Raw genomic sequence first — 26,823 nt, forward strand, 5'->3', positions numbered from 1 at the left:
GTTTATAAGTAAGATTTTATGAGACTACCATTGATATTTATACAAAGTATATGAGCTCATTACACAAAATGTAATATGTTAAATACAAAAATTTAATAAATATATAAATTATTCCTTATTTTCTTTTAAGAAAAAGTTTATGAGACCCCCATTGGTATTTTTTACAAAGTATATAAGCTCACTTCATAAAATGTTTGATACAAAAATTATTCCTGATGTTCTTTTAAGAATTTGTTAACTACATCTAAGAAAGCTGACGGTTTATCAGAATGAACCCAATGTCCAGCACCTTCTATATGTTGTATCTGAGATTCAGGGAAAAGTCTTTTAATTTCTGGTTCTTCTGATTCACTGAAAAAAAGAAAAGAAGAAAAATTAACTCCTGATATTTTCTGCATTTTTGTGGATTCCTTTATTTTTTCGTGGAATGAGTACAAATTTTACTTTCATTGAATATTTGACATCCTCAAACAAATTACTTTAAATTCCAAAACTATTGCAGTCTGTATTTGTGCTAAAAATGTGATAGTGTCAGATGAATGCATTAAATTATGTTTTTGCAGTCATACAAATTTCAAGCACAATAAGCTTACTCTCAGACTCTGTAAACAACCAATCAAAATACTGGATTTGTGGGTCCGAGTACTGAGTATAGTGTTATGGCCGTAAGTGCTGGATTAACCATACCTGCCAAATGTCACTATTTGCGGGGGATTTCCCATTTCCATGGAGGCTCCAAAATTGAAATTATGAAAGAGCAATTTTGTCCACAATTTAAAACAAAACAATTAATTTTATAATAACTTTAGGCTTATAAAAGTATGAAGAAGTCAAAAAACAATATTAAAATGTATTTGAGGCCCCCTTGAAGGTTTTTTAGAATTATGAAAGCCATCTTGCACGCAAAACCCCCATGGGCATTTTGAAAAGTTGGCAGGTATCATGGATTAACATACCTTATATATTTAGATTCAGATCCTCCCACAAACAAAGTAGGTCCATCATATTGCACATTTGTAAACTCAGGAAAACCACAAATATCACTGAAATTGTTTATAATACTGTCCAGGTACACTTTCCACACAAATCTGTTATTTTTCTGTATGAGGTTAGATGCTAGGAACTGTCTAACAAGTGATTCCTGCAAAGGTACAGTATCAACTCTTTTATCATTTGTAAGACTGTTTTGATTAAAAAGTAACAAAATTATGAAATATTTGAATTTTTTCCAAAATTATTATTTGATGCATTAAAATTATATAAATTCTTTATCAATATATAGCTAGTTTTACAATTATGTTGTTATACAAAAGAATAAACATTTCACTAAAAAAAAATTGCGTCTTGTTTTTGTGACGTAACTTTCAAACCATGAAATCAAAGAACTAATTTAACCTTTTGAATTTAAACGTAAAAGTAAATTTTTCAGAAAATCATAGCATTTAGTCAGAAACCTTGTTTAAGGAGCTTGATGCATAAAAAAAACTTTAAAAAAAATTTGTCACTTGTTTCTAAACATTTTAAGAAGTTTACTCTCGTCACAAGAAATTTTTATTTTTAAAAATAAGAGTTGTTATGATTGCCAATGAGACATCTTTCTACAAATAATCTAGATGTTGTCAAATATCCATGCTGAAATAATATGACTTTTTCAATAATAAAAAATATCTACCGATGTATCTTACCAGTAAAAAGATTTTGATATAGGATGAACATGATGAATGAAGTGATGTTGATTGAAAATTTGGTTGATGTTCAATTAAAATCTATCTATCATAAGAAAAATACATTTACAATTATAAACCAGATGCTCCGCAGGGCGTAGCTTTATACGACCGCAGAGGTTGAACCCTGAACGGTTGGGGCAAGTATGGACACAACATTCAAGCTGGATTCAGCTCTAAATTTGGATTGTGATTAAATAGTTGACACAGCATAGGTTTCTGACACAGAATGAATGTGTTCTAATGAACTTAAAATTTTTGTTTTCTCTTAGAGCAATTCACTATTCTGTTGAATATTAATCCTCTCAAAAAAATGTTTGAAGAAATTTTCTTTTTTATTTATGAAATTTCAAATGAGAAAAATTGAACCCAATTTTTTTAATCACATCCCCCTTTCCCTTATTCCAAAACTAATCTCAATTAAAATTTCTAATGGAGTTTGCAACAATAACTACTCATTTAAATACATCATAAAATATTAAGATGTAAAAAAACTGCTTGTTATCACTGAATGGTAAAGATTATTTTAATTTATCAGTTGGTAGTAAAAAGTGAATATACATTGTATATTGTATATAACAAAGATTTAAGTTGATTCTGGACAAAGAAAGATAACTCCAATTAAAAAAAAATCTTGCTATTGCACAATATTTTGCAATTAGATATTTCTTGCTTACTATTCTGGACAAAGAAAGATAACTCTAATTAAAAAAAAATTTGCTATTTCACAATATTGTGCAATTAGATATTTCTTGCCATTGCGCAATACTGTGCAATTGAAAAGACTTGCTATTGCACAATACTTAATATAATAATTTTAGATCCTGATTTGGACCAACTTGAAAACTGGGCCCATAATAAAAAATCTAAGTACATTTTTGGATTCAGCATATCAAAGAACCCCAAGATTTCAATTTTTGTTAAAATCAGACTAAGTTTAATTTTGGACCCTTTGGACTTTAGTGTAGACCAATTTGAAAAAAGGACCAAAAATGAAGAATCTACATACACAGTTAGATTTGGTATATCAAAGAACCCCATTTATTCAATTTTTGATGAAATCAAACAAAGTTTAATTTTGGACCCCGATTTGGACCAACTTGAAAACTGGGCCAATAATCAAGAATCTAAGTACATTTTTAGATTCAGCATATCAAAGAACCTAACTGATTCATTTTTTGTCAAAATCAAACTAAGTTTAATTTTGAACCCTTTGGACCTTAATGTAGACCAATTTGAAAACGGGACCAAAAGTTAAGAATCTACATACACAGTCATGACAGTTAGATTTGGCATATCAAAGAACCCCAATTATTCAATTTTGATGAAATCAAACAAAGTTTAATTTTGGACCCTTTGGGCCCCTTATTCTGTTGGGACCAAAACTCCCAAAATCAATACCAACCTTCCTTTTATGGTCATAAACCTTGTGTTTAAATTTCATAGATTTCTATCAGGCCTGGGGCCATTACATTGCAATGTAATGCATTACATTACAATTACTTTGTGATTCTTCCATTACAATTACAATTACAATTACATTTTTTCTCACATGTAATGCATTACATTACAATTACTTTGCCTGTGTAATGCATTACATTACACATTACTTTTTCAATATAAAAACTAAAGACATTTCAAAAAACAGATTTTTATAAGAATTTGATAAATATTACAGGGGTATATGTAGATATATATACAGTGTTAGTGACATAGACTTCAAATACTGGTTAATTAATATGTCCATTGAACTTTATTATCATAAGAGGTTCAAAAGTGATGTCATTAAGAAAACAGCGATCAGCTCTGTACACCTTTCTGGCAATACTAAAAAGCCTTTCTACAGCACCTGATGTGTGTGAAATGGCTAAATACTTGATAGCTGTATTAGCCAAAAAAGAAAGGCACACTGAATTGACTTCCATCATTCCAGTGCATTGATTGAAATTTCTTCACATGGCTCAGACAAGTAGATGTCAACATCATGTACTGCACCATACCTGTGTCTATACTCTTTGATGGAGTAGTAGGAGGCATGAAACTGGAAAAGTCACTTTTAAGATTCTTAGGTGGTGGTAAAAAATAAATAAATTATCATATCATTTTGTTTCTTACATTGATCACTTAATCATTAAGACATCATTAAGGGATTTCAAAGGAAGATAATAAATGTGTCATTAGAGGATTATCTTTTGAAATGCTTAAGGGCTCTGTGAGGACAAACATAAGTTGAGAAGATTTGATTGCAATAAAAACATTTTGATATTAATTAGGTGAAATAACAACACAGACAGGACCCAAACCACAGTTTGGTTTAAAAATGTTGTTTGACATATTCAATATTCAATTAAGATTTTTCATTGAACACCAAACCACCAAACACCAAAATATTCCTAATATCATTTTAAACAAATATCAGAAACCAAAATCAAGACTTGATAATTTTTACCATTTTATATTTATTACCTTAATGTGTGTTTTAAAGATTGGTGTAATTTATTTAATACAGTAATTAACTGTGACAAAAATTTTATTCCATACTTTCTTTTGTTTTTGTTAATATTTTATTTTTATTATACAATATTCTTCAATTTTATGTATTTTACCAATTTGTAATGAAAAGTAATGTACTGTAATGGAGGCATTACATCAATTTTTAACTAAAGTAATCATTACATTACATGTAATTGTAATGCAGAAAATGTGCATTACAAATTACTTTGCATTACATCCAAAAAAAGTAATATTACACAGGGGTTTATCTGGGTATTTTGGGAAAAAGGACCCTGGCCAGTTTTGGGAATTTTTTAGCGCAGTTTTCAATGAAATTGGGAAAAACAACCAATATACCAGATGTTAGTTTTAGTGTGTTTAGTTAATTAAATTTGTTTTTAAATATAACAACATGGCATTAAAGTTTATTTGAGTATCAAAATAATGAGTTCTAACTTTTTAAAGGATTGTTATTTTTTTTTATTTTGACATGAAAATTTGTGAACTAAAATATTTTCAGTTCTGTATAAAATATATCCTGTTTCTATTTTCTTTTATATATATCTTTTACTTTTCAATTTTAGTGTTGCTATGATAGCTGTCACATGTTTGGTTCTTTTCATTTTTTATTAACTGTATTTGATTGACAAACCCTGAATTATATACTTGTTCGTTTCCGGATTTGATCTGGTTTTAGTATTTTCCCACACTTCCTGTTTATTCATGGCAGCCATTGTTTGTCAAATGTTGTTTGTCATTCAATATGTTTCAACTTGGATTTACACATTACTTGTTGACGATTTTTGACATAAAGCTAGCTGTTGAATAAAATAAACATCTCTGTCATGAATAATAAAGATGAAAATAAATTTTGTGATAATTTGGGAATTTTACTCCCAAAATTGGGAAAAATGTAGGGTTTTTGCCGTTGGGAATGGGTCCGAAAACCGGACCCTGTGGAATGCTAGAAAAATCCATGTTACAATGCATTACAATTACAAATTACCATTACCCCAGGCCTGATTTCTATTTACTTAAACTAAAGTTATTGTGCGAAAACCAAGAATAATGCTTATTTGGGCCCTTTTTTGGCCCCTAATTCCTAAACTGTTGAAACCAAAACTCCCAAAATCAATCCCAACCGTTCTTTTGTGGTCATAAACCTTGTGTCAAAATTTCATAGATTTCTATTAACTTAAACTAAAGTTATAGTGCGAAAACCAAGAAAATGCTTATTTGGGCCCTAATTCCTAAAATGTTGGGACCAAAACTCCCAAAATCAATACCAACCTTCCTTTTGTGGTCATAAACCTTGTGTTAAAATTTCATAGATTTCCATTCACTTTTACTAAAGTTAGAGTGCGAAAACTAAAAGTATTCGGACGACGACGCCGACGCCAACGTGATAGCAATATACGACGAAAAATTTTTCAAATTTTGCGGTCGTATAAAAACAAGTTATTTTTCATGTTCGTGGAAAACATAAAGAATCTTTCTGATGTCAAAATATTGATTTTACCAGAGTTACCTCCCATTTGTAACTAATACATTTTCTATCACACTTTTACACAATGAATATGTGTAATGAAATAATGCTCAGTTCTGTTGATAATGTTAATCTAAGATCTTAGATTGATAAGGAATATATTTAGTTTGATTTGTCAGCATGAATTTCTGCTGAGTCCTATTTTTGTTATTTTGTTATGCAAAAATAAATTGTGTAAATAAATATGACTTATTTACCATAACTCGCTTCAACAAATATGACCAATACAATAATAAAAATATAAAATATTCATACTTAGTCTTTAAAAATAGTTACAATGTTGGTAATAAAGATTTTTTTGTGTGCATTCATTTTTATCATTTATATGCATTCATTATTGCATTTTTGTGCAATCTATTATATTGCCATTTCTAGTGCATTCATTATTGCCCTTTTTGAACAACAACAAATGAGATCAATTTCATGAAATGCTGCATACAAATAATGATTTCACAATTTATAATGCAAGTTTTCTTTTTGCAATTTTTGGCAATGATTTTAAAAAACATTGCAAAATCTTGATATAAGTCACTGTCAGTAGATAACTTAAAGGGGAGATAACTATTGATATAACTTGCTTACAGGTTCTACTTCCTTTAACATATTGATAGCAATCTTTCTAGCCTCAGATACAGGAAGATCTTGCTGCATGTATAACTGTACTTGAATTTTCAGCATCATTTGTAAGAAAGCTGGATATGTCTTAGCTCTTGGACTAACTGTTGGTGAAACATCTACTACAATTAAACTATCTACTCTCTCTGGCTGAAAATTATTATAAAGAAATCTATTAAAACATTGCTGAACAAAACTATAATGTGTAACAGTAAGAAATACAAGTACCAAAAGTTCAAATAACAATGTAATTTAAACTATATATATAAATTAATTTTGAACTGACAAACCCATTTTGACTGAAACTAATCTGCAAAGACTAAAATAAATATATGTCAAGTTCAGTTTCAAATGTATCCACTGTGGAAAGCATTGTTCATATACTTTCCTTGTCATCAATTGAGATATTTCTACAGTGGTCTTTACTCTTGTGCAAAAACAGTGCATTTGGATCACAAGTTTTCACAACATTATATTTAGATTATATCTGAAAAATATATTAAGCTCATAAAAAAACATTTTTTTTTTCTATATTCAAACAATTCACAGTTCAAAAATGTTTTCCATTTTTTTGTAAACACCCAATAAATTAGAGTGTTTTTTCTGCATTCATGTAAGCTACAAATGTATCTAAATTTATGTTTTTAAATAATCTTCTTAAAGGGGTAATATATGTACTTACATGTTGTAAAGCTGTGACCATAGACATTTTTCCACCCATACTGTGTCCCAGTAAACAAGCCTTGTCTATTGACAATTCATCTAATAGGTTAATAATATCCTCACTCATTAAAAAATAGTCCATACTTTGAGTGTGTGGACTTTCCCCATGGTTCCTGACATCAACTGTTATTACCTATTGTAAAAATACAATAAATGTACCATCATAAATGTCACAAAAAGTATACACTGGATTCATTATAATTTGTTGATTACTAATATCTGTTGATTTTGTCGGACCATAAATTTGAATGTTCAACAAATTACAATTTTTCCTAATTATGCTTGTATACAGATTTTGGAAAAAACACAATATAAATTATCCAGAAAAATGCTAGTTTTTCCTCAATCATTGAAAATTGGTATCCACGAAAATAAATCAATACACAGTATGATCCAAATATAGAAATTTGTCAGTAATTATATACAGTATAATACTGTTGTTTCATTTCCATTCTTGGGGCCTCAATGGCCAAGTTGTCTAAGTACTGGTAGTTAGAACCCCGTTTGTGCAGTCACTTTTGACTCCAATCTTATTGACTAGGATGTCAGTTATCCTATCAAAGGTCAAGGTTTTCTCAGGGCACTCTGGCTTCCTCCATCCATAAAAACTGACTGCCACAAAATAGCCAAAAAGTGGCGTTAAAACACCAACAATCATTATTATTCTTAGAATACCAATCTTCAATGAAGTACATGGTTTCTTAAGGTTTGATTACAGCTTTGGTAAATCCACATCAAATTTTACGAAAAATTTGCCTTCTTCAATTCTCAAAAATAGGTTAACATAAAAATTAAAGGTGTTTTAACTTTAGATATCTTAATGTTTTTTTGTGTCTTTGTAATTTGTCTGATGGATGTATGGTTTCTCAGCTTACATGTCACAACTAAACTCAATATACATGATATATATGTAGTATGGTTGCCAATGAGATAAATATTACCCAGTGACCAATGGACATGAATTTTAAGGCAACTTCTTTGCTTGTTAGACTGTATACCTGTCTTCCCTTTTTACTCCACAGTTTTGATAAAGAATGCCAGTTATCTTTGTTTCCCATAAGACCATGTGTAATAACTACAGGGGGACCAGAACTGCCAGGCTCTTGATAATTTCTGTATGACAAACATACTCCCTGACCTGAAAAACTGCAATGAAAACTAAAATGTATCATATATTATAAATAATTTCATAATTTAATGATAAGCATACCTGCCAGCTTTTCAGAATGCCCACGGGGGGTTTTACATGCAAGAGGACTCTTGTAGTCCCAAAAAACCTTCAAGGGGGCCTTCAAATGCATTTAAATGTTGTTTTTTGGCTTCTTCATACTTTTAATAGCCTATTGCATTTATAAAAATTAACTGTTTTATTTAACATTTGATCAAGATTGTTGACAAAATTGCTCTTTCAAAATTTCCATATCGGAGCTTTCATGGGGGAAATCCCCCGTAAATAGTGACAGTTGGCAGGTATGGATAAGACATTTCTATACCATACTAAAATGTCCTTTGCTCTCTATAAACATGAGAAATGAGAAATTAAATAGTCAAAATAATGTTAAGTCCAATAACTCTGATTATAATTATCAAATTAACTGATTAATAATGGTACAATGCTCATTGAACAGGGGCGGATGCAGGAATTTTCGAAAGGGGGGGTGCTAACCCAGGGCAAAGGGGGGGTGCAAAACATATGTCCCGATACAAATGCATTGATCGGCAAAAATAAAGGGGGGGTGCGCACCCCCGGAACCCCCCCTCTGGATCCGCCACTGATTGAAAACCATATCCAGTATGACAGATACCAAATGGTTTCAGAAGAGTAATTTGCTTTCCCAAAAAATGTCTCTAAAAGTAGTCAAACTTACAAAGTACAATTGCTCTTGTTAAATTGATGGAATCAAGATAAAGATTTATCAAAGTCACCTACATATGATGGAAAATAATGCAATAAAGTATCAAAGTTTTCTGGTAAAACAACCTTAGAAAAAATGTGTTTACAAGGTGAGTTATTGTTTTGAAATATTTTTCCCTTTTGGTAATAAACCTCTAACAGATGAACAGATAATCCTGTCAACGTATACATGTATTTGTTCCACCTAACAGAAGTTCCAATGGAAACTTTGTTATAAACAATGTCATAATATCTGTTCCTGTTGGAACAAATATTCTATATACCATTTATTCCGTTGGTAACATTTACTGTAATATTTATTCCAGTGGAAATAATATTCCAGAATATTGTTTCCATTTGGAACTTATATTATGAAAGAACTTCTATTCCGTCAAATGTTGTACTAATGAACTCAAAATCGTTTAATTTTTTTTTGTCGCGTTTTTTAATTTCCGGAACTGCGCAGAACACATAACTCTACTTCCTTCTTCTGGTCTTGTTGTCTTGAGACTTTGATTAGTCTAGTAACATATAGGAACTCAAGGAACATAATACCAATATTTCATTTTTAATCATTCTTCAACTTTGGTATGAATAAATGTTACCTGATGCATTGCGTTTCTTTGTTTACATTGAACATGACGTCATAACTTAAATAACGTCACAAGTAAAATCCCTAACAACAGAACCAAAATCGGAAACGTTACGGTATTTCTGTTTCTTTTTTTTAACAAATATATTTATAAAAAATAATTTAAACAAACTTTGTCCCCATTCACAGGTAATGCCTGCCTCATATTACATACAGACTTCGTCCTCATTTCACAGGTTATGCCTGCCTCATATTGAATCCTAGTGAATATAAATTTGGCCTCATTAAAGAAAAAACAACTCAATAACTGTTCTGCTAAGCCTTAAACCTTATCGAAGCCTTATGTCATTCACAAAAATTGAAATTTTTAAATTTGCCAGGTTTGTTTCAGGGATTACATCAGACATAAGTTTAGTCATGTCACAGTCAATGTCATATCTAAAAATGGTGAAACTGCAGCTGTTTATGAGTTACAATCTTTTGAGTTTACCTGGGTTTTTGAGTTGACTTGTGTCTTATAGCGAAATAAAACAGGCTTGATGGTTTACAAATTGACCTCCGAAAAGCCATTAAATTTGAAATTAACCTGGTGTTGTTAAAGTGTCATTAAATGTGGAAATGACATCTAAAAAGCTGTCTGCTATTTTTAATGTCTGCGTCAATTTAGTGCTTGAAAATAAATCGGTGAACACCAAATGATAAGCACATTGAAGATTATGATGCACATGGCGCAGGCGCATAACTATGCATACGCCTCATTTCCGGATACAAAATCCCTTACTTCCGACTTTAAAATCACTTGACACTGAGCCTTCAGTCCGTATTTAAACAATTACAGGGCTATGGCTCGAGAATATGACCATTTATTCAAGCTCCTTATCATTGGTGACAGTGGTAAGAACCCGAAATATCCATTTATTAATTTTCTGGTGAAGTAGGTGCACGATTTTTGCTGAAGTCATTGATTGTTGTCAAAGTTGAAAGTTGTTGGCGACAGCTTGTATGACATAATTTTAATGTTTTCAGAAACTGGGCCATAACGAAAACTGTTTATTGGGGAAAGACGGCTTCAAGCCGTCAATCCCCTATGGGGTTGACCAGAGTGACATTCCCTCACATCATTCATTTTGTTTTTATAGTGTGGAAAACCCCCCAACAAATCTTACTTAGATTGAAGAGAAGGAGACCCAGAAATGAATAGTTTGACTTTAAACACTTTTTTACACATTTCCCTTCTGTTTCTCACGAAATTATCGTATTTTGAGCTCTCCTTTCCACTATTTACGTTTCTTTTACAATCCGGAAAAATCAGTATGACGAGATATTCTAAATATATCCAACATACATTGTATTTAATAGTGACGTCATTCTTGGAATGCCACACTACGCAGAATCAGGGATATCCTTCACTGGTTATTTATATCATTCTCAGAGATCGTGCACTAATTAGAAATTGGTATTTGTTAAATCTAAACATAATAATGTCTGCTGTAGATGATTCAAACATTAACATGCAATACTTTAATTTGTAGGTCACCAGCTTTCAAAGTAAACAAAGATCGTGGGGTTACATGAGATAGGGGAGAGAAACGATTTTATTATTTTTTTTCTGTAAAAGTTCTGTTTTGAGAATCTTCCTCCAATTCAGGAGCACCTCAATTGATAAGTAATATTATCCACTAAAATAAAAGTTAATGTATTTAAATACTTAAAATGTGACATTTCATTGGATTAGTAGTCTTCCATTATAACTAAATTTTTGTGTACCAACACAATCATTGTAATGGGGGAAAAAAAAGAAAAAAAAAATTGCATTTTGTAGTTTAAACCTATTTATTCATGAAATTCACAAATATTTCAAATTTAGGATGTGGAAACAAGCTTCACACAGTTTACATCAATCATATTGGTGTTTTTTTTTATCAGTACCTGATGAGAGTTGTAACTGGGAACTCCTACAATCAATGGAAATTTAAAACTGAATAGATTTTTCAGTCCACACTTTCTCAAGAAAAAACTTTAAAATCCAAGAGTACTGTCACAAAAAATGGAAAATGGCCCTAGCCTGCAGTTCATTGGTACACAATCAAGATTTAAAAAAATATTGTAGTTGTTGTGAAATGACAGAATTCAGTTGAATTTTAGATAATTAACTATCAACTTAAATCAAATGTTTAGATTTAGAAGATGCAGATCTCTTCCATTGGTTCTAATTGAATCCTAAACTAAGGAAATGAAATTACATAAACAACAGTTAATTTCAATATTGTCAACCTTTCTACATGTTCTAGCTGTTCTCTTTTTCATTCTTTATATGAAGACTATCAAAAGATACCCCCCCCCCTTCCTTCCAAAAAAAATAATTAAATAGAAACAAGGGCCGTCTTTCCCCTCAGAGCTATTCAGCTCTTTGATTTTTAAAGTTATGAGTGACGTTTTGCATGTTGTCCCAAAATTTTAACAGTCAATCTGCTGTCACAAACCTGTAAACAACATCACAGCTGCAGCCACATAAAAGCTGAACTTCATTAAAAGAAATTTAAAGGTTACAGTTTTAAAAAAAGCATACATAGCACTAGTAAGACCAAAGCTAGAATAGCTGGGACCCACATACCAAATCACAAACACACCAACTTGAGATGGTCCAGCACAGAGCAGCAAGGTACATGTACACATGCAACTGATACCATTACACCAGCTCAGTCACTGAAATGCTGCAAACACTAAATTGGGCAACTCTTGAGAAAAGGCGAATAAAAACTTGCATCATCTTCTACAAAATCATACATCATATTGTAGCCATATACGCGACAGATATACTCACACAATCTGATACAAGTACAAGACAACTTTAGTCTTTAGTAAGTGTCCCAAATGACACTGTAAACACTTGTGTACGTTTCCTCTTTTGTAGTTTCTTCACATATGTAATGTTCACTCATGTACTTAATTGAAATTGTGGCTGCTGTTAAAAAATTTTGACTTAATTTTGATATAGATTTATAGTGTTTTTTGCTGTATAGTGTTTTTGAATCTACCAGACTCCGTTAAATAATTTTCCAGATGGCACAATATCTCATTTCGATTGTCTCTATTAATGTCTTCTTCATCGATTCCTAATAAGGTGTCTAAATCCATTTGTATATTTCCTGTAATAAAGTAAATAGATGTTCTCATCCTCTCTCTAGCCTCCTCATAGTTAGAACAATGTAAAAGGTAGTGTTCTACAGTTTCTGGCTCTCCACAGGAACAGTTTTTGTCTGATGATGGTATGATTTTGGATTTATAATCATTTAAATCACAATAACCTGTTCTCAAACTAGTAGTAATTGAAAACGACCATTTGGATGGTAAATCTTTTGGTATTTTCTGACAGACTTTTTGATGATAGTTGTAATAATTTCTGCCACGTTGACTTGATTCCCATTGGTTCTGCCATTTTCTTAAAACACTTTCTCTTGCTGCACGTTTTATATCCTGCCTGGTTACTTCTGATGGTTCTTCTATTTTTTCAGCTTCTTTAGCTCCTTTTTTGGCCAGTGAATCAGCAATGTCATTTCCTTGGATATCAGCATGACCAGGTGTCCATTCAAAATTTAATGGAATTCCATTCATCTTTAATACTTTCATGTTTTTCTTAATTTCTCTTATGACTTTGGTGTAATTCTCTGATTTCCAGTTTAAAGTTAAAATTCCAATTGAGGTCTGACTATCTGAAAAAAGTGTAATTGAGGCTGTGTTTTGTCTGTTTTCTGATATTAAAAAGTGGTCAACAACAAGTTTAATGGCGATCAGTTCTCCCAGTAGTATTTATTCTTTCAGACCCATACAAACTACTTAAGACTCATACCATACTCATGTCATACTTTGACACTAGTATGTGAGTGATTCTAGATACATGTACATAATATACAATGGTTGCTGATTTTTTTAACAATTCAAAATGATTTGTACTGAATAATGAATTACATAATTTTGTTGTCATTTCAGGTGTAGGAAAAAGCAGCTTATTGTTACGGTTTTCAGATAATACATTTGCTGGTAAGTACTGGATCAAAATTAGATTTAAATAGTGAAATGAAAGGTTATAAACATGATTTAATATGATGTCCTTCTTTCGCTTTGGAAACAAAGCCATGTTCTAATTTCAATAAAACATGGGCTGCACATGATTGACCTCGCAATGGAAATTGCAACGTCAGTTGTATTTAGAACAACGCTGAAGATCCAACGTTGACATTTCTGTTGTTGTTGCTCTGCTCGCTAGTATATTAAATAAAATCATTTTAAAAGTAAGTTTAAATATATTGCTTTATTGTTTACAGTTAAACGAAAACAAAATTAGGTCTGGTTATAATGCTGATGACTGGAATTGAAAGCAGTCACACACAGTCATGATAAGGTTTTCTACTCAAGAAAATTCCTATGAATACAATCAGAAGAAAACAAAGAAATTTGTTTGAAATTTTTCTTCTTGATGGTGCCGGTGAAAAACTGTGGATTCATTATAATTCATAATTGGTTATCAATTTTCAAGGTTTTCATGTGAACAGGTGAACCATCAATTTAAATGTTTAACGAATTACAAATTTTCTATCAGGTTGTATGCAGACTTTCTCAAAACCATAAAATCACATATCCATGATGAAAAGGCCAATTTCCTTCAATCCACGAAAATTAATGAATCCACAGTATAGAAGATCAGTCTGTAGCATTTATTATTGTTATAATCATAAGATACCATAGAAATGTCATTGTATGATAATGATATAAATGTTTCAGGAACCTATATAACAACAATTGGTGTAGATTTTAAAATAAGAACAGTAGATGTTGCTGGTGAGAAAGTTAAATTACAGATCTGGGATACAGCAGGTCAAGAGAGATTCCGTACAATCACATCTACGTAAGTATAGCAACCCACCTACTGAAATTATACACACAAAAAAATATTACAGATCGAGAAAGGTTTCTATCATTTTATCAATGTCTAAGAAGTTCATCTTCTGCATTACTAAAGTGTCAACACTGAAGTTTGAGTTTGAACTCTGCATATGGCAAGTATGTTTGACTCAAAATTTAAACTCAATCTATAGCTTGTCTTGATAAAACAATACACCAAATATCAAATCAATATCTTCAAGCTTGAAGAAATGTGTGGAAAGCTTGAAGAAATTGATTTGAAAATTGATATATAGTTTAATCATGACAAGTTACAGATCAAGATCAAATTTTCTTCTGGTCATATCAGTGTTCTCCCCAGAAATTTTGGATAGCATCACATTTTGCGTAAAAAAAAATAACTGTATTTTTTTTAATGTTGTTTGTTGCGTCGCGTTGATGCTCTATTTCCTTTATATGTTTTAGTTTATATTATTCAATTCATAACTGAGAATACAATTAAACTATAACCACAAAAACAGTTGTTTCAGTTTATGTCTTCTTTATTCATTTATAGTTACAGAGTTATTTTTTTCCTCTTGTGCCAAATAAAAATAAATATGTGGTTTCAGTTACCCAACAATAAGTCAAATGAATGAATGGTTCATTACAGTGCAACCTGTATTTATACAAAACTAAATTATCTAGTACACAAAATTAACTACTTTTTATATTATATCAAGTAAAGATAAAGTAGCAAAAGAAGCAAAAAAAAATCAATTTAAAAACTTTTTTAGTGGAAAAAGACGTCAAGTCTTCTGAAGACTTAAGGGGCTGACCATTGGCATTGAGTCTCCGTATGCCGCATTCATTTCGTGTATTACAATTTCAAAACAACTTAGATTCCTGAAACCGATTTTTACACATGATTAGGCATCTGAATCATTTAATTTGTAAATTAAGATTGTTAAACAATCACTATCGTAAATATGACCCTTTTATTTATGTAAATTATTAGATTTCATCTCATCCACATGAACGTTATTTGTTTACTTGTAACAGGATGTTTTTACTGTAGATATTTGTATTACGCATGCGTGAATTTGGTATCGGGACAACTCGTCCTGTTTACAAGTTCGCCCTTGAAGTTACGAATTTGCAATCCTGCAGACAAGATGATTTTGTTTTTATATAAATAAAAAGGATATATAAAGTGTTGTCTTTATTCATGGTTTTCCTGTGTCATGTGAATAAGATGCCCTTCGTAACATACATGTGAACCTCCCGTTTAGGAGAAAAAACTCTTGTGTATGAAATTTTTCAGACGCCATATTTGATCATTTCTTACTACTGTACGGGTGTAATTGATACCTGTGTTAAATTTTACCTGAACATCAAAGAAGATGTATAATTATATGGCTTCACTTGACAGCTTGGGTGTCAAACATACTGGTAATCAACGATGTTTACCTCCGGCTAACTGCCGTTGTGTTATCAAAACGATGTGTAATGGGAATATTGAAATACTTTTTTGTTACTTCCCTTTGTTTTATCCTGTTTTCAGTTATTTTGCTCTTAAAAATGTAAATTGTAAAAAGACTATAAATGATTAATATTTTAATCAAATAATCATAAAAGGATGTTGATTAAATGAATTTAAATGATTTTGGACAAATAAAAAAATTAAAATTTATAAATTATTTTAGCAATCTAGACCTCCTTTCAATGATTAAATTGAAGTTTATATCATAAATTTGTTTATAACTGATTAGAAGTCAATATACAATATGTGCAACTAGACTAATAAAAGGTCTAGTAGTTAGATTAATTCCTAGTAAAATCTTGAAATTTAAATTTGTAAATGTTAGTATATTTTAGATTTCATTGTGAAAGCTAAGAAATAGCAAGACATTTTACACTGTTTTTAAGTCTTTTTAAGCTTTCTACAAATATGACTTTTATAATGCTTAAAATCCATGCAGTACTAGTGTTAGTGTATGTTATTTTTTTAATTAATTTACGATGTTGCAAATGTGGAGCTTATTTCTTTCTTATTTGTCTATACACTTACAAATGATAAGGATATGGAGACATGAACAAAAATATATACAGAAATAGATATATAAATATAATGATTCATTTGCAAGCAGTGAACAATCATTTGTCAAAAACAAAACAAAACAAAACAAAACAAGAAATAGATTCTTCTTATTATTTTATTTTATTCAAATAGAGAGGCAATAAGGGACTATAAACATTACAATTTGATGGAAATTTGAAGAAAAAACACAATTTCTACATCATTTGGTTACATTTACGACAAAATTTATGTCGATAAAAAACATGATGTTTTGACCATTCAGTACTTAATAGATGCATAGTTCTTGGGGAAAAGTTTCATCAAATAATATGAATATAAATGACTTTTTTTGTGCTCATTTTTTACAGTGGGTTGTGATGATCTTCCAGTTAGGTTACCCTCATTTGGAGTGTTGTTAAAGGTCCATCTTTGTGCATAATTCAAAATTGGAAATTTCAACAAGCATCTAATATTCTTAATCTGGAAAATAAACCCTGGTCTGCTAGCTTCATGTATATTTTTTCTACCTATTTAATATATAACTAGAATCATGCAAACAGACTTAAGGAAAAGGCATGTAAATTCATCATACAAATATGACACTTTTTCTAGACAATCCAGATCTTGCAAAATACGTCGCTAAAAATTGTAACCTTTAAAATTGTTGTTGTGCAGTAAAAACCCATATGGGAACTTTCAAAAGTTGGCAGGTATGTAACAAGTCTTACTATTTTTATGCTCCATTTATGGGCAATATGTTTTCTAGTCTGTCCGTCCGTCCTGCTTCTGGTTATAAAGTTTATGGTCGAGGTAGTTTTTGATGAAGTTGAAATCCAATCAACTTGAAACTTAGTACACATGTGTTCCTCTTGATATGATCTTCTTAATTACTGCCAAATTAAAGATTTTACCTAATTTTCATAGTCAACTGAACATAGAAAATGATTGTACGGATGGGAAATCCATGTACTTATGACCTTTTCTTGTTTGAAGAAAAAAAATACATTTTAACGATAATGGAACAAAGCAGCCTGGGTAAGTGGGGCTGCTTTTATGGTAATTCAAGTTACCTTTTATTCACCTTCTTCCACTTCAGAGCTATCAGCTCTTTGATTTTATCATGTTTATGAAATTCATGCCACTCAATGAATTAGTCCCAGTTGTTTCTTATCTTTACATCAAAATCATATGTATTTTTAACAAAGTTATCTAACAAATAGTCTGTTAATGCGTAGTTTTCTCTCTTGGTTTAATTTTTCTGTCTACTGTCCATCTGTTGTCATTATCGTGAAAATGCGGATTTTTGTCATATCTGGTCCGGTTCCGATCCGTAGTTTACACAAAAATGTGCAATGGCGGCCGTAGTAAAATTTACGAAAATGAGTCCGAGAATAAACATTGTTTGACAAGAGATTGTGAATGAATAAGACGCTTTTAATGCATTAAATGGATTAAACATAAACTTAAGCCAATTATGATAACTTTTTAAAGAAGTATTAAACTTATTTTAGCTCTAAACCAAAATTCTCGCTCTCGTATTACCGGAAGAGAAAGAAAGTAATTTTTGGAGAGTTGCACAAATAAAAGACCTTTTTAAAAAAAATAAAAATCGTTTCAATCTCTGAAATTTCGTAATACAAAACGTTGATTTCGATTTGTTTTGTGATTGCATTTTTCCATGTCGATATCGGTGATTGCAGACACGTGGTATTAGTCATGTCACAAGAGCTTAAATTGGGAAATTCGCATCCAAAGACTTTTACAGTTATCACCCTGAGGGCAATTAACAACTAGCTATATAATCTCTTAATTGCCTTCAGTGGCGGATGCAGGAATTTTCGAAAGGGGGGGGTGCTAGCCCAGGGCAAAGGGGGGGTGCAAACATATGTCCCGATTCAAATGCATTGATCGGCTAAAATAAAGGGGGGTGCTGACCCCCGGAACCACCGCTCTGGATCCGCCACTGGCCTTAAGTGTCCGACTTAAAGGGATTACAATTAAAGGTGATATAACTTTTATGATCATAATCGATAATAGATGAAAGTTCAAAATTGAGGACCAGTAAAATAGCATCTTCAAAATAATTATAGCGTCGCGGGAATTATTATAGCATCACGGTGAAAAAATATAGCGTCGCGGTACCGCGACGCTAAAACGGCCTGGGGAGAACACTGCATATGATTTTGTTTAGAGTTAAAGTCCTTGGACTTGTAAAAATCACTTAAATAATCAGTTTTCAACACTTTTTCCGTCATGCTTGAAGATATCGACTTTGTATTTTTTACATGTATATAGTTTACATCATGACAAGTTATAGATCAAGTTCAAGATCAAGGGGACAATGTATTCATGGTATTTCCATGCAATACTCACAAAATGCTTGTTCTTTTCAGAATAAAGCTATTCTGAGAAATTCTATATTTAGGAGATAACTGTATAGTATGAGCTTGGCCTTCATGAATTGAGTTCATATAGTGATGCATAGCAGGGCTACATATATATATATGTTAAACAGAATTTTACCCCTCAAAAACCCATTTTTTGTGTAGGCCCAGTCAAATATACGATAGTTCTTAGTTTTAATGCATATTCAATAAATATTTTTCAATGAGAAGTTTTTATAAAAAAAAAATTCTTCTGAATGATGTTTCTTTTCTTGAGGCTCATAATTTACACTTTTCGTGTAAAACCTAAATATAGTGTGTTTTAAGACTTCTTGTTACAAACCTTCAGAAATTTGACTCAGAAAAATGTGAGATTTTTATTTATAATTGAGGAATAACATGTCATGACATTGCTGAATTTTGAATGCCAGCTTCTCTTAGTTAGGTCGATTTAGAGTCCTTAACCAATCAGAATCATTGATATACACTAGTTGCATTAGTATTTCAGATATTACAGGTGTACACATAGATTAATTGTTGTGTATGATGTGACAAGTGAACAATGTCTCTTATATTTTCAATTATTATTGACACACATGTAGGGTAAATGTTGTGTATGATGTGACAAGTGGTGTGTGTTGTATTTTTCAGATATTACAGAGGTACACATGGGGTAATTGTTGTGTATAATGTGACAAGTGGTGTGTGTTGTATTTTTCAGATATTACAGAGGTACACATGGGGTAATTGTTGTGTATGATATATGACAAGCGTTGTGTTATATTTTTCAGATATTACAGAGGTACACATGGGGTAATTGTTGTGTATGATGTGACAAGTGGTGAATCATTTGCTAATGTAAAACGATGGCTTCATGAAATTGATCAGAATTGTGATGTAGTTAATAGAATTTTAGGTAAGTGTACATGTATTCCACACATAAATCAGGTGTATATGATGTCATCACACAACGATATTGAACCTAATCTAATCAGATTTATTTCTTTTTCCTTACTGATAATTTTTTTCATTCAAAACTTCGTGTTTGATCACAACATTATCTTTTGACAATTTAGAGATTGATTGTTGGATGGGCATGAAATATTTAACAAGGGCCAAGTTCGGATGGAACTAGAGTTCTGACTAGAGTTCCATATGAACAGTAAATAATTTTGAAGAGTAAGGTCTCTAGATTACCGGAAGTACAAGGCCCCTACTCTGAATATGTTTACATTCAAATTTGATTGGATTGACGTCATAACATCCAGGATATCGAGTCGATCTCTAGGAACCCTGCCACAATCCAGGGTTCCTCGAGTGTTAATGGCGGGAAAGCTATATCCAATCATAACAGGTGTTATATATGACCATGTCAATTTCATCTACTCCAGATATCCATCCGAACTTGGCCAAGTACTAGTTGGGGTCCATGATCTGAAATCACAGTGTCACATTGAAGTGTATTCAAGTGAAAATAATTTAAATTGATATTCTAATAAGCATTTGCATTCAATTTGTTTTATATTTAATCTTTTTACGAAAAGAAACATAAATTTAAGTAATATATTGTGAACATGTGATAAATAAGGGGAAGTAATCAAATTGTTTGTCAAACTTTTTTGGAATTCACAAATTATTTATGACCTAAAGCTAAGGTAATTGGTGTTAATTAACATGCAATGTGTTTGACACCAAAGCCGTCAGGTAAAGCCATAAACTTAATGGGTCACTTAAAATGACAGCTTGAACAAGTAGCTGAACACCCTGTTCATAGAATAATTACAAATTTACCAGTATTTTTAGGCATTTTAAAGTTGATTTTTCGGTGATAAAAACAGTAGGGCGCTGGAGGAACAACAGAAAAATAGCACGGACGTCAATAAAAAAGGGCGGGCACTGCGCCCTGTTCAAATGTTGTAGCTAGAACACTGCTCAAATTTCAAGAAATTTGGACAATGAATGTTATTCAAAGCTTAAGAATTGATGAACACATTGGTACAAAAAACATGAGTCGATTTCAAGCACTAACTTGTAGATGTATCACTTAGTATATTGAGTACAAAAAGTTGGCCAACATACAAACAAAATCAAATATCTATGAAAATACAATATTTCCTAAATCCACAAAAATTGGTACCCATGAAAATAAATCCATAGTATATCTGTCAAATCTGACTGGATAGATCATCTGATATGGCATACTAAGAAAATATAAACTGTTTGTAATTCTCTTGTAAAGAGCATACAGCCATACACATCAACTTAAATATATGTAAAATGATTGTCACTTGAATTTCAGCACCCAACAATGAATCAAACATATGTGTCTTACATTGTCTGACTTTTTCAGTTGGAAACAAAGATGACGATCCCGATCGTAAGGTTGTTTTAACACAAGATGCACAAAGATTTGCTGAACAAATGGGAATACAGTTATATGAAACAAGTGCTAAAGAAAATAAAAATGTAGAAGAAGTAAGTAGTTATATAACAGACCTTGAAAAAAACTAACTTTTAAGGTGATATCCATTTAGTAAAGTATTACTTTGAACATGGAAATTATAATATTTGCCATAATACCACAGTGTTTTACTCACACAAACCTTTCTAAGTTGTGAAATTATGAAAAAAAGTCCATGAGAAAAATATGCATGTTAAGAAATAAGAACTGTCAGATTTGATTCTTCACTGTCCTCATACATTGGTATGAGTATTTAAAATTCAAGCTTTCATAGACGACTGTATCAGTTGAAATAAACCTTAATGTACAATCTGACATTTATTTGCTTTTGTATACAAACAATTCAAGACAGTTACAGTTATAACATTATAAAGATCAATCTTACAATTATATGGATTAATCTTCCTCTACTTTCCTCGGGTCGGTTTTTATTTGTAAGGGGCATTGTATTGTAAAAGTGTCAGAGAAAGAATTAAGATCAAGGATACGTAAATGGGCTGTGTCGAAGAATTGCTAAAAGTTTGCATAAAACTTTGATATGTTTTGCATGCAAAACTGGAATTGAAAATCATTTTTGTTTTGTAAATATCATTGAATAATTTACTAAAAATATATAAACAATTGTATAGAAAGCACTGAAAATCATCAACTTCCAAATTACCAATTGTTTAGATTTTTCTTTCAAAATTGATATGTTGTTAAAACATAAATTTTGTGTAAGTGATGTAAAATAATAGCAGGATGGATCACTGAATTTGTTTTTTGTATTATTTGCAAAACTTGATTAAGGATGTTTGATACTCTTTTTAAAAATTACAAGCTTCTTTAAATAAAGACTGTTATAAACTGATAGTATTCAAATAAAGGAACTAAAAATGTTAAGAAGGAAAAATGAAGGGTCTGAGGCTTGTTTTTGAAATATAAGACATTGGATATTTGGCGTGAAATAATCTCTCTATATTATAATCATTATCACAGTCTGCAGGGTTAGCCACTAGTCTGATGCCCCAGACTAGTAAAATTTCATTAGGACTAGTGAGTTTTTGCAAAACTTTGTTTGGACCAATAAGAAAAATGTCAGAATATTGGTCTTCGGACTAGTAGTTGAAAAAGTTTTTAGTGCAGACTGCTATATTATTCATAAATTTAACATTGGCACCCTTTTTATGAAATTATAAAAAAGTAACAAGAATTTTATAGAATTTTCAAATATGGATTTTTAAACTGTATGTAATAAAATTATGAAAAGAAAAATAGTTGTTAGCTGGGATTTTTTTTAATGGCACTGAATGAATAAAACCAGAGGATTCCAAAATCTGGCAAAAATTAAAAACCAAGAGAAGCAAACATCCTTTAATCTGTGACATGACACATCTTCTGTAACTTGATCATAAAACTGTTCTATGAAAACATGCATTCTAATGTAATTCATTTGTAACAATATTTTTCATTGGATGTTGACAAATATTTTAAAGGGGTAAATTCCACATTCTACCAGTCTGTAACTAAGAAAGCCACCATTTTGAAAACTGATTTTTTTTGTGTATATAATTTGAAAACAAGGATATATAATTTCTCATAAGATAAACATGAAAGTCACATTTTGAGCCTCAATATTTTGTCAAAGTTGAGATAATTCTGAAACATACGAAAGGTATAAATATGGCTCTAGTGTTTATGTTTGATATTGTGAGTATACAAAGGTACGTATGATGACACATTGTTTAGATGCTAAAGACATATAGAATTAGTATGTAACTGTGTTGTATTTTAAGCTCGGCCTTCGTAAACCTTGATTTTACTGTCGCAAATATCTGTTTACCTAGCTCTGCTCCGCATCGCTAAGTAAACTCAATTTGCGACAGTAAAATCTATGTTTTACGAAGGCCGAGCTTAAAAAAAGAACACAGTTACATCCTAATTCTATTAAGTAATTGTTGTTTGTTGCTGTTTATCATATTTGTTTGTCTTGAATTGTTTTGTACATAAACATGACAAATCATGCTGTTCTTGCTGTGTCATTTTGAGGCCTTTTATGTGGTATGAGTTTAAACTTTTGATCATTGTTGAAGGCTGTTCAGTGATCTACATTTTCTTAAATGGAAATCGTACATCTTTTTATTTTTATGGAATCCATTCAATGCACATTGAAATCTTATCTATGGGTTTGTGTTTTGTACAGAATAGATGGTTACCCCTGCCCATTTTCAAACTCTCTGGGTACCATGCAAAGGAGTAGGTTCAGTAAGACCCCTTTTTGGCCCCAAAATATAGCAGTTTTACAACATTGTTAAAATGTAAACTTTTAGTCATTTATTGGATAGTAGAAAGGTTCTGTTACATAAATATGGGCTCTTTTTGACAATACAATGCACATATATTGAGAACTAGCACCATTAATTCATGCTAAATTACTGAAATCTTCACAATTCCAGCATTTTAGTTAAATTTTAGACGGTTTCCGTGTAAAACGAAAGTGGCCACATTCGTGTTCATCCAAAATATTGAAATGGAAGTTGTATTTGATGATAATACATAACATATATAAAGATTGACATTTTTTCGCATATTTGGTAGATTTCTCATATTTGAGCCTGAATCGGATCGTTTTTAATGACTAAATAAGTTAAAATCTTTCACATAAATTAATTGCATCATATGAAATAGACACTTAAGTGTTTAAAAAGTGGTCAAAATCTTTCGTCAGATGAAACTGAAATTTGAGGCCAAAATCGGTCCTTACCGGACCTACTCCTTTTAATGAAACAGCTCCAAGATACTTGATTCACTGTTTTAAATGTTTTATCTATGTTTTGCATACATATATATTTAAATTGAATCTCCGATATCAACCCCTAGGTCAGCATTTTCAGTTTGTGTAATCATTTTAAGTTTTTCATAATGTCTCTGTCTGAATATAGTCCACAAATTCAGTATTAAATCTGATGTGATAAAGGTTGAGGAGTTCTTTTCAAGTACCCTTAAAACAAAGACTCCATCATCTCGTAGATGTTCCTGTGTGAACATTCTTGCCAATAGTACATCATTACGAGAATGTATCTCTTTGCATATCTTTAAATGTTTCTTGATGTACCAGAAGTTATTTTCTTGACTACTGACGTAATATATCCACGATACGAAATTCAGACACGTCAGGGTTGCTAGAATGAACAGCCAGAACCATTGGAACACAAATATTTTCTCGTTCAGTAGATTGAGGGGCATAACACATTGTACGGTATATCTCTGTTGATTGGTTATTTGTCGAATTATAAAATCACACAATGTAACCCTTGGAAACCGTGGTGACTCGCTCCATTCTCCATGTTTGATATAATACTGGATAATCTCAAACCCAAAGTTATTATAATCCATAGCCATGAACTCATTCAATAGAAAAAATTGTCCGATCACGTTTACACAATAGAGAAACTTTATAAACAGGTAGTAACCAGTCAGAAAAGTGCCTTCACGTTTTCCAAAGCAAAAACAGCAGATGCTAGAAATTTTATGGCGGAGATGAACCACTAGGTTGTGTTTGTAATTCTGTTGTGTTAATATCCAGCAGTCGATGTATTTTGCCATTAGTTTGATTTTCTTTTCCCTGTCATCTGGCGGTGACATCACTGTGTCTTCTGCTAAAGCGGTCATTTTATCCATTCTTATACCTGAGTATCCACTTAAAAGTCTCCAAGTAATATTTGGAATCTTAAACAATAGGGCTTGAAATAATAAAATGATTGGTACCCATTGATAATAAGTCATTTCAGCTTCTTGCCTCTCAGAAATATCATCCGGAATTTCTTCATAGATAGGAACATAATAAGTGTTGGATATCCAACACGTTGAGTGAGTATAAAGGATAAATTGTTCTTTTAATTCAGCAGGGGTCCAACATTGTATCGGGTTCCCTAATATATACTGACCAGAGGTTATAGCAATGGAAAAAAGTCCTAATAAGGTTACAGTCCAAATATGGTTAATTCTGTCTATCCAATCATCGTCTGATGTACCAAAGAGATAACTCCAACTAGCAAAATATCCTACCATACCTACGGCATCAAACCTAAAAAAATATATAAATCTTAATCTCTTAGTCTAAATAAAAATTTATATAAAGAGATGTTTTGCTATTTTGTCAATATTTCTTATGCATCTGATGAATTTTCATACTTATAATTTATAGTGTATATATAAAAATTCTTTAGATAAAAAAATTTCAGCAGCTTTTCTATCAATTTCAGGTTCATCAATATTTTTAACAAACATAATATATTTGGAATAAATTATTTAGTCATTCAAAATGTGAAACCAATTCAAATGAGACCAAACTGATTAATGTTAAAAATTATAAAATGTAAAAACTATCAACTTACATGTTTCTTTGGGAGATTTATTCAAATTTTCCAATTCATTTTTGTCTTTATACATTCATTTAAATCAGATTGTTTTGATTCGTGTTTATTTATTATTGAATTAAGCTTCAAAGATTATAAAATTAAAATGTTTAATCTATATTTGATCCATTTTTGTTAGTGTACTGGAAAGGATTACATATTTAGTTTTATGTTTAAAAATTAATCTTATTGATTGTTACAGTGTTTAAAATGTACATAATACAGAAGTACATTATAAAATTGTTATTAATGCATCGATAGGTAATACAGTTATTAAATTGCAAGAGTCATCAGTGGCTGAGTGGTCTAAGTCATGGATATACTGTATCATTGATTGATTGATTTTCGGTCTTTTAACACCATTTTTAAGTGCCACTTTTGGGCTATTTCATGATTTCGATAAAATGTAGATAATATAGAATTACATTATAAAATTGTTACTTATGCAACAATAAGTACACTGCAGCAATGGAAACGTGTATTCCTCGATTTCATGATGAACATAAATTTAACTTCAAGAAAATCCCTGATGGACACAATTAAATGATCGTGACATGTCACCTAGATTATGTCCCCATTTATCAGTGAAGTCCACCATGACAGTCTATTAACACTGTTAATTTAACAGGAATCTTAAAGATTTCAAATTCATTTTGTGTACTGAAGTTTGCTATCTTTTTGTGAGTGCAAATAAGATAAGTAAAAAAATGTAGTTGAAATACGGTAAAATGTGTCTTCAATGCAACATTGAGGTGTCAGAGTTGGAAACCCCCACCTGGCAAGTGTGCTCAACTCCAATCTTTATTTTAAAACTAGGATTGTCGTTTTTTTTCAACCAAAGGTTTGTGGTCTTCCTGGTCACTACAGTTATCTCTGGTGAAAACTGTCTAATGTGCAATAGTGCTGAAAGTGGCTTTGAACACCAATCAATCAATCAATCTTACACTGCAATCTTATTATATCAATGGAAGCATCTTCATACAAATTATAGCACCAAAACATTGTTATTATTTTTTTTCTTTATTTTGATAAT

The 26,823-nt window shown here is 31.1% G+C and overlaps 2 protein-coding genes across 3 annotated transcripts in view; one reads left to right on the plus strand and one right to left on the minus strand.

Moving 5' to 3' along the window:
- LOC139527026 (sn-1-specific diacylglycerol lipase ABHD11-like) lies at positions 1–10,352 on the minus strand. Of its 2 annotated transcripts, none has more exons than XM_071322271.1 (6): positions 10,174–10,352; positions 8,100–8,247; positions 7,061–7,234; positions 6,346–6,528; positions 957–1,141; positions 1–351 (listed from the first exon to the last, which is right to left on the minus strand). In XM_071322271.1, the coding sequence occupies exons 2-6, from the start codon at positions 8,157–8,159 to the stop codon at positions 207–209; spliced, it is 747 nt and encodes a 248-aa protein (XP_071178372.1). In that variant the 5' UTR covers positions 8,160–8,247; positions 10,174–10,352; the 3' UTR covers positions 1–206. The 2 variants fall into 2 exon arrangements, with proteins under 2 accessions (XP_071178372.1, XP_071178371.1); XM_071322270.1 differs by having other exon boundaries at positions 10,078–10,260.
- The window catches only part of LOC139527028 (ras-related protein Rab-35-like), a 22,629-nt gene continuing 6,154 nt past the window's right edge, over positions 10,349–26,823 (plus strand). The window contains exons 1-5 of the mRNA XM_071322274.1: positions 10,349–10,481; positions 13,578–13,628; positions 14,370–14,493; positions 19,724–19,848; positions 21,283–21,407. Coding sequence (XP_071178375.1) covers positions 10,430–10,481; positions 13,578–13,628; positions 14,370–14,493; positions 19,724–19,848; positions 21,283–21,407 — 477 coding nt within the window. The 5' untranslated portion in view covers positions 10,349–10,429. The remainder of the gene's footprint in view (positions 10,482–13,577; positions 13,629–14,369; positions 14,494–19,723; positions 19,849–21,282; positions 21,408–26,823) is intronic.

This window comes from Mytilus edulis, chromosome 6, assembly GCF_963676685.1.
Source record: "Mytilus edulis chromosome 6, xbMytEdul2.2, whole genome shotgun sequence".
Lineage (NCBI taxonomy): Eukaryota > Metazoa > Mollusca > Bivalvia > Mytilida > Mytilidae > Mytilus > Mytilus edulis.

Coding starts and splice junctions, on each gene's coding strand:
- LOC139527026 (XM_071322270.1), bottom strand. CDS start 10,157: ATGGCTTTTCGGAGGTCAATTTGTAAACCATCAAGCCTGTTTTATTTC. Junction 8,248..10,077: donor AAGTCAACTCAAAAACCCAG/GTAAACTCAAAA, acceptor TTTTCATTGCAG/TTTTTCAGGTCAGGGAGTAT. Junction 7,235..8,099: donor GGAGTAAAAAGGGAAGACAG/GTATACAGTCTA, acceptor TTTTTACAATAG/GTAATAACAGTTGATGTCAG.